The 9047-nt window shown below is 41.0% G+C and overlaps 1 protein-coding gene across 4 annotated transcripts in view; it reads left to right on the forward strand.

Annotated features, from left to right (window-relative positions):
* Positions 1 to 5542, forward strand: part of NRG1 (neuregulin 1) — a 959746-nt gene extending 954204 nt beyond the window's left edge. For all 4 annotated transcript variants that reach the window (XM_037055334.1, XM_037055337.1, XM_037055336.1 and 1 more), the window contains one exon: positions 1371 to 5542. In XM_037055334.1, the coding sequence (XP_036911229.1) occupies positions 1371 to 2022 (652 nt within the window). In that variant the 3' untranslated portion in view covers positions 2023 to 5542. The remainder of the gene's footprint in view (positions 1 to 1370) is intronic.
* Positions 5543 to 9047: the final 3505 nt, after the last annotated feature.

A 9047-nucleotide genomic window follows, 5' to 3' on the forward strand; every position in this document is an offset into this window, starting at 1 on the left:
CTGTGGTAGGCCTCCTTGAATACCCCAGAATGTTCTCTAGGACTACAAAATATACCTGAACCCGGGGTTCAAGGAGAGAAAAGACAAATCACTTTTACGTGTTGGTTGAATTGGGGTTAGCAGTTCTCAGATAGCTTAATTTAAGTCTCCTCAAAGCAAAGAGTCTGAAGACTCAAGCCCCAAATATCTCAACGTCCAGACACGTCCCCGTTTTAGACACAGCTAGATCTCACATCCAGGCTACTCTGAATCACCGCTGAGAAGCAGGAAAGTGAGCGGGATCCCGTTAGCCAATGCTCAGATGATGGTGTCCTGTGTCATCACAGGTCATGTCAAATTAGACTCTGAGAATGCCAGTGTGAAGAAGAGAGTCACTCGGTGCTATGCATTGGTAACGTGTTTATAAAAAGCCAAGAAATGTGACTCTGAATAAGCCACATCTTCTGTGTCAAGTCAGGTCTTCTTATTCTGAGAGGACAAAAAAAATAACACATGATATTGTAAAAAAAACAAAACAGGGCACTCAATGTCTTTACAACAAGATTGACTGAGCATCCTACATAAGGTGACATAAGGTGACATGGGACATCCAACCTTGAGCAGTCACAAAGACAAGTCGAAGACTCATGCAGCGGTAAGCATTGGAGGAAAGGTAGCCAGACACCGAGTGTGCTCTGAAGCCAATGTAAGGTCCTCTCAGGCTTATCTGTGGATATCTTGGTCTCTGGGATGGATAGTAGCAAACTGAATGTTAAGAAATAGCATTTCGTGGAAAATTTTAAAGCACACAAATGTATTACAGTGTTACCAGGAATAAATCTAAGTCACTATGCTCTCTTTTTTTCATAAGACATAACCTTATAGCTGAGCTAAGGAGAAACAAGGCACACAGATCCAAATGCATGCAGAGCCAGCCCTCAGCAACTCATCTTAGATCTTCTTCCATTCCCCATTTGGGCTTCATTCTCTAAGACCCCTTGGCCTTTAGGAAGGTATAGTATTTAAGTAATACTTCTTTCCTTTACATATCCCTGAGCCTTGGTCCTTATAAACTGACAGGTTTCCAGGACCTAGTGCCCTCTTGACCTGACTCATGTTTTTATTTAAAATCACGATGAGTTTGAACATCCTAAAAGCGTTGATGAGCTAGGCAATGTAGCTGACCTGTGCATGTACTTCCTGTAAGGAGCCTATTGGCTACATACTTTGATTCCAAGGGGGCTGAATGCCCTAGTGTAAAAGTCAAGAAGTATACAATGATTAGAGTCTTTGTTCTCTGATTATAATTTCGTGAAGTCTGTCCCCTTACCCTCCCTACTCCATGCCTCTTATTCCACCACACTTATGCGGGGTATTCTGTGCTCACACAGGTATGTGTCAGCCATGACCACCCCGGCTCGTATGTCACCTGTAGATTTCCACACGCCAAGCTCCCCCAAATCGCCCCCTTCGGAAATGTCTCCACCTGTGTCCAGCACGACAGCATCCGTACCCTCCATGGCCATCAGCCCCTTTGTGGAAGAAGAGAGACCTCTGCTTCTGGTGACACCACCCAGGCTGCGGGAAAAGTGCGACCACCACCCTCAGCAGTTCAACTCCTTCCACCACAACCCCGCGCATGAGAGCAACAGCCTGCCCCCTAGCCCTTTGAGGATAGTGGAGGATGAGGAGTATGAAACGACCCAGGAGTACGAGCCAGCTCAAGAACCTGCTAAGAAACTCACCAACAGCCGGCGGGCCAAAAGAACCAAGCCCAATGGCCACATTGCCAACAGGTTGGAAATGGACAGCAATACAAGTGCTGAGTGCAGTAACTCAGAGAGTGAAACAGAAGATGAGAGAGTAGGTGAAGCCACACCGTTCCTGGGCATACAGAACCCCCTAGCAGCCAGTCTCGAGGCAGCACCTGCCTTCCGCCTGGCTGAGAGCAGGACTAACCCAGCAGGCCGCTTCTCTACGCAGGAAGATCTGCAGGCCAGGCTGTCTAGTGTAATTGCTAACCAAGACCCTATCGCTGTATAAAACCTAAATAAACACATAGATTCACCTGTAAAACTTTATTTTATATAATAAAGTATTCCACCTTAAATTAAACAATTTATTTTATTTTAGCAGTTCTGCAAATAGAAAACAGGAAAAAAAACTTTTATAAATTAAATATATGTATGTAAAAATGTGTTATGTGCCATATGTAGCAATTTTTTACAGTATTTCAAAATGAGAAAGATATCAACGGTGCCTTTATGTTATGTTATGTCGAGAGCAAGTTTTGTACCATTACCGTGATTGCTTTTCCACAGTATTTCCGCAAACCCTCCCATATATTCAGTTTTTGCTGGCTTCTCGTGCATTGCACTATGATGTTGACCGGATGTATGATTTGCAAGACTTGCAATGGTTCCTCTGTTTGCTTCCAGTAGCCCCCAGTCAGTCAGTACGTCTCGTAACGGCACACCCATCCAAATACCCTCCTCTTTTGTACGAAGTTTTATTTCGCTTTCAGTAAATGAAATGAGTTGTGTCTACTCTGCCAGCCAAAGGTTTGCTTCACTGGGCTCTGAGATAATAGTAGATCCAACAGCATGCTACTATTAATTATAGCAGGAAACTGCATTAAGTAATGTTACATATTAGGAAGAAAGTAATATTGTGATTTTTTTTAAAAAAAAAACCTATATTGTTAAGCAGAAGACAGCTTGCTCTCACTCAAAGGAGCTACCATTTACTTGATTTTGATTTATTTTTCTTGACAAGCAAGCCACAGTTTGGGTGGGTAGGAAAGAAATTGTGTTCTGGCTTGCTATTGGGGTAAGTCCAACCCCTTATGAGAGGACTCAATGTCACTTTTTCTCTGGGGGGAATGACACAGCAGCACATCTAGATGAAGATCAAACCATGGCTGAGAAAGGTGCAATCATTCCTGATTTGTATTTTTCACCAATTTCGGAGCCAGTGATTGGCTGTGTCTTCTTGACTCAAAACAGACATACTATGGCACAAAACCCCCGCTTAAACAGCACACACTCAGCAGTTTGTCTGAAATACTTCTAGACTGAAATGTGCCTGCTGTTTGTAATGGTCACTTGTCACCGTGGGGAAATAGAGTGTCTAGAAGGAGTGACCATGTAGAAGACACAAGTGGAGAGCAGCTGTGCAACTGGGTTGCAATTTCATCCAGTTTTGTTGAGCACTCCTTTCTCCTTATTCTTTTCTCTTGTTTTTCAATGTTGCCTTGATTAGGTCATAACTATGCATGAACATTCTTGTCAGGAATGGCCAATGTGCATGAGATTTGTGATTAGTAAGAACCTTCTGCGAGCCATGCTTTGCCAGGAAGCATCAGTGGTGTTGGAAGATGGCACATTTCCATGCAGAAATGCCCCCTCTTGTGTACTGACCTCTCAACTCGCATTCTGTATCACCCATTTCCACCCTTTCTTACTTTTTGCTTTACTGTCACAGAGCAGGACTAAGATGGGCCTGAATTTTGCATGTTCTCTTGTGATTGTAAATCCAAGGAATGCCTATAGGTATTGCCATTTGAAATAACTGCTAATCTAGGAAAATCAGAGATTTAAAAAAAATAAGAGGCTCTATGTAATGATCTGCCTGAAATCTGTCAAATTAAGTTGGAGCTTTATTTAGGTTCCAAGTAGACTCCTAGGAACCATATGACAAAATGGGAAACAGGTTAGCACAGGGATCAAAATACCAGGCATGCACTCAGTGAGAGTAACTGCTTCTTGTTTGAAGGTGAACTGAACCTATTTCTTCCCCGGACCTCTATGTAAAGGTAAAGGGAACAAATAGCATGCAAGTAGGTCTTAAGAGAAAGATGCGGGCTGAGCATGAGTCCTGTCATTGAGCTCCTACATGTTTCTGCCATGCACAGAGATGACTGTCCGCAGGTGCTTGGTGTCACTCTGAGTGTTTGGTCTCCCAAGCTGCCTTTTGTTGTTCACATGCCACTGTCTCCATGTCCAGCATTGCCCACATCAGCTCGTTAACCTACAGGGAAGGGCCCCTCGCAGGCTGCCTAAGCTGCACTGATTTTCCAGGTCTGTAGAAATGAGTGCACTCATGGCAGGAGCAAGAAGACAAGTCAACATGAACCAGTTCTGTAGATTATTCTAATATTTGAAGGGCTTGAGTCAGCCTTAGACTGTTTCAATAAAAAAAAACTTCCTATCATGAATTAAAACTCTAAAATTTCTGTTTCAAATTATACAGGCTTTGGAGTATTCAAATGCCTCCTTCTGGAGAGTTCTGGGAATAAATAAAATCTGTTGAGATCAATGACCAACATTTCCATCAGTTTGAAAATAGCTGTGAATTTTCACGTTGCAAAAATATGTGAAAATGTAGGTAAAGAGGCAGTTTCATTTCCAACTTGATTCTGGTCACTCACAGAGGTGGCATTAGTCAGGGCAGCATTACCATCTGTAGAGTAAGAGCTTCCCTTGATAAGAAAGGCCAGCTGACTCCTCAGGGTTATCTGCTGCAGCCGCCCACTTTGTGTTCACAGGGCATCTCTATGATGTTTAATTGCCACATGGCTCTCAACCAACCCTGTTTATAGACACAGGCAGTGCTGTGGCAACTCAAAGGAGTGTGAACCTATGTTCCCAGCCTATGAAAAGCTTTCATGGGTTTTCGGGCAGTGGAAATGGCCCAGAAGTTCAACAGCAACTTTCCTCCCCTGGGTCTGAAATCATATCCCACTGAGGGCTATGCAATGGAACATAGTATATGCAAAACTCCTTTTTCTCACTCAAGATTCCTTTTCTGTCCTACCCTTCCTTTCTGCCTGGTATGACTTTTCTTCAAGAGCACCTGGACAATCTCGTGCTTTTCTACAAAATAGGATTCAACCTGGATGTGGGTGAATGCGTTTCAAACACCAACATGCTGTATCTTCTTCATTTAAGTGTGATCGTCTTGATATAAGTGGAGTTTATCCAGGGTAACTTGCTCAGTAATTTTATTATTATTTTTTTGGTCTGGGGTTGAAAGGTGCATGGTTCACACTGGTGAAAATATGAAAGGCCTGATTTTTTCATTCAGTGCTGGCTGCATTCCACCAGCCACCAAGATTTCTATCTACAAAGACCCATGAAACCCTGCAAAGAAATGCAGACAAAAGGAAATGGCCACATTTCACAATGTTCTATTATATATTCTTTTGTAAATACATATTGTACATTACTTGGATGTTTTCCTAAATCATTTACTGTCTTTATGAGTTAATGTCAGATTTTTACTCTCTCAACTTACTATGTAACATTGTAAATAACATAATGTCTTTTATTATTTATATTTAAGCATCTAACATAGAGTTGTTTTCATATAAGTTTAAGATAAATGTCAAAAATATATGTTTTTTGGTTCTCTTTGCTTTAAAATTATGTACCTTTTCTTTTTTTTTCTTTTTTAAAATAATTTATTGTTCAGGAGAAAGAATGTATATGTAATTGAAACTATTTGAAGAATGCACATTTGAAGGCGTGGGGTACTGATAAACTAAAGAATTTATTATCCAAAATATTAAGCAATAAGTAATTGTGATTTATTTCAAGTTTTGTTCATTTGCCGTGAAAGGCCTACCGCAATGAAGACGCTCCTCTATGGAGACCCGGCAGTGCTGTCCAGCAGACTAACGTTCCAGTCTGTTAGACCTGCTCCTCTCCGTCCCCACCACGGTTGTGTTCATTGAGGAACGTGTTCGGTGGACCCCACGATCAGCTTGTCTGTCCATCACTTGTGCCACATGACCTGTTCTTCAATCATCTTCTGCCTACTGATTCTGCTTGCCACTATAATCCTTGTTAAAGGGGCCACAACCAAGCTATATGATACCCCCCCTGCATACACCCAATCACATCAGAAGACATTTTAGGGTACAATTGCCTAAGTCCTGGTTGTGAACGTGTTCTGTAGTGATAGCAAGAAGCTTCTTCAAGCTAATGGAAATGTCAGTATGGCAACCTGATGCAGTTATGAAAGGACAACTTGTCACCGTGACCCAAACGGTCATGGCCACGGTGCCTGAAGGCATCCGTCAGAACTGGGCCGTGCTAAGCTTTCCTATAGCTTCAGTCAATTTGTTTTCCATCAGGCTCTCAGTTTTTCAGTTCGCAGTTTTAAGAAGAGATAAGGCTAAATTGGGCTCATTCCCCTCATTCTAGTAATAAGTTAAACTCAATGTCCATCTTACCACTCAGGGAAGGGCCTACACATGAGAAATTTCCCACATCCTTAAACTTACTCATAGAAATTACAATATTACTTTTCTTACTGAAACTAGCCTAAGCAAAAGCCATATTTTAACAAATAGCTTTTTGCATGGGTAGTACATTTTATATATTTAAAGCATTTTACTCATTATTCCAAACAGGGTAAGGGCTTCTGAAGTATATGAAGGAGAGGCCAGTCGTCCTTTGGGGTACACAGTGGCCCCCTTTGAAGTTTGAAGGCACCATGAGGCTTCCCATCCACATCATTCCATATATGTTTGTGATTCCTGTGACCTAACAGCTCCTCTAGTGTCCTCTCCAAAACAGTCTAGGACACTCAAAGAGTAACTTTTGTGCTAGTTTTTACTATTTATATTACTAAGCTTTCAAAACTATTCAGAAACCTCATATTTGTGTCAACTGTGATTCACACACACAAATTCTGAACACACACTAACCTGAAGCGGCCACATTCTTTCACTTATGCAATTCAGAAAATCAAGAATTATCCAGAGTATTTAAAAACTAAAGACAAATACATTTTCCTGTGTCTTCAAGTTTAAGCTGAGACTTTTTCTATCTCCCCAACTGAAGACTACAAGTAGCTTTCTTCGGAATTCAGGTTAAAATTGGGTACCTACGATATTTGAGGCAGAGGCACGTGTGGTGGAGGGTGGTAAAGAGAGAGTAAAGATGCACGTATAACAAAATTAAATATCTGGATGATTATTACTAGTCTCCATTCATTTCAACCATATCAACTCTTGAATGTCAAACCCAGGCCAGCTCTCCAAACTAGCAAACAATCTGTCTTTGCAAATTGGTGTCTTTCTCATCATTAGATTTCTATGCTCTCTGTCTTGATGATGAATGATAAAAGATGTCAGGGATGGAGGGTGAAGTGAGGCAATTCTGCAATCTAGAGATTTAGGATGCTGGAAGGAGTGGAAATTGTTGCTGGTCTCACGCACATCTCTTTGTGCTCTGCCTCTGGCTTGCCCTCTCTGAAATGGATAGCATGAAATGAATTATGAAAACTATTACTCCAAAGATTAATTTGGAAGGAAATATAAAGGCTTTCAGTTTATGAAAGACAGAACCACCCTGCTGCTACAAGCAGCAACAATATTTCTAATCTTCTAGGCTGTTGTCGGACAAAGTTATTAGGCCCAATCTCGCATGTACCTTTGGGCTCCTGCTGACATTCTGAGATTGCAGTTGTTGGACCTCTCTAGTGAGAGGTTGGTTTTGCACTTCAGCAAGCTGCAAAGTATCATCCATCAGGAGACTAGGAAAGGATTTTGTTACCCAGAGGAAAACTACCATGATCTACCTGATCGTGTTGAAAACAGAGTAGGAGAAGGAGACCAGCGATTGCTAAAGAGGAGACAAATGGGGTAATGGCTCCATACAGCATCTTTTTCTAACTCTCCCCCTTCAAGCTGACTTATCCAGGCAGAACCTGATGGAAGAATCAACATCCCTTCCCAGCCCGCAGCCTGCTGAAGAGGTTAGAGAATTGTTTGTAGATGTCAACATCTTTAATAACTTATGGATAGGTTTGCTCATGTACAGAGAAATAACCTGTTAGATATAAATAACATTTTACAATGTTCTATAGCTTAAAAAACCCTTTATCTCTTTTTTATTCTCTTAACCCCATGGAATGTTGATATGATATGTGCTGAGGAAAATTTAGGCTCGGGGAGGTAAAAAATATTTGCTGAAGCTACACATCATCTAGTGAGTTGCAGAGATAATACTAATATCCAGGTTTTCTGACCACAACTCATGTTTCTATTGACCACACTCCTCCCATCCTGCTGACCCAGTACACACAAGCCTTTCATTTTTAGCGTCTCACTGCATGGACAGTACAAGTTACAACCAAAACCGACTTTCTGTTTGAAAGACAGTGAGTCCCTCTGGCTTTGGTTTAGAGTTACTCTAAAGCCCAATTTGCTTGGCTTAGTGACTCTATGCACCTTTCCCTAAATGTTGCTTTCTAAGAAAATGAAATGTAGCCACAGGAATAGAGCCACAGTTTCAAGAAACAGGTAGCATCCTTTAGTGGTAAGTAGGGACTTCGCAGTCAGAGCCCTGCCCCCAGCACTTAACAACTGTATGAAGTTGGATAATTTCCCTCTCCCAGTTTTTCTTCTGATCACTAACATGGCAATTCAACTGGCTTTACAAGGCTGTAGTGTGGTGAGGATAAAGGTGAGCACAGGTAAGGAAGCCAACAAATGTCTACCCTCTTGTGATTTTCACATACCCCCTTCTGTATGCTTTTTCCCTTCCAGGTTTTTAAGTTGGGGCACCTGAGTTTCTCACTTCCAAATAAAACACTCTACACTGCACAAACTGATCAAAACTGATCAAATAAACAAATTTTATAACTTTTCCAACCTAGTAAGCAAATATTTGCAGCAAGCAAATTTCTTTTTAATGACAACTATCCATTGTGCAGCATAATCACTAAATAACATTGAAGTTTCAGGTCAAATAACTTTGTGTATTTTGTAAGTTTGTTTCTTGTGTAACCACACTATTTTACATAAACTCTCTAATTATTAGTGTCTTATTCTACTAATGTTTTATAATAATTCCACAAAAGCCATGGAAACATAACTCTTTGTAGAGTTTTCATAATTACACCTTCAGACTTCATTGCAAATATCTAGTAAAAACAAACAAACACAAAGATCCTAAATGACAGGACACCTGTGCACACCATTTGCCTTAGTTTGCACCAGGCTGTTCAGATATATTCCATTTTCTTAAAAAACAAAAACAAAAACAAAAACTATAATC

Source organism: Sturnira hondurensis, unplaced genomic scaffold (assembly GCF_014824575.4).
Source record: "Sturnira hondurensis isolate 20B ecotype Veracruz unplaced genomic scaffold, ASM1482457v3 Scaffold0008640, whole genome shotgun sequence".
Classification (NCBI taxonomy): Eukaryota; Metazoa; Chordata; class Mammalia; order Chiroptera; family Phyllostomidae; genus Sturnira; species Sturnira hondurensis.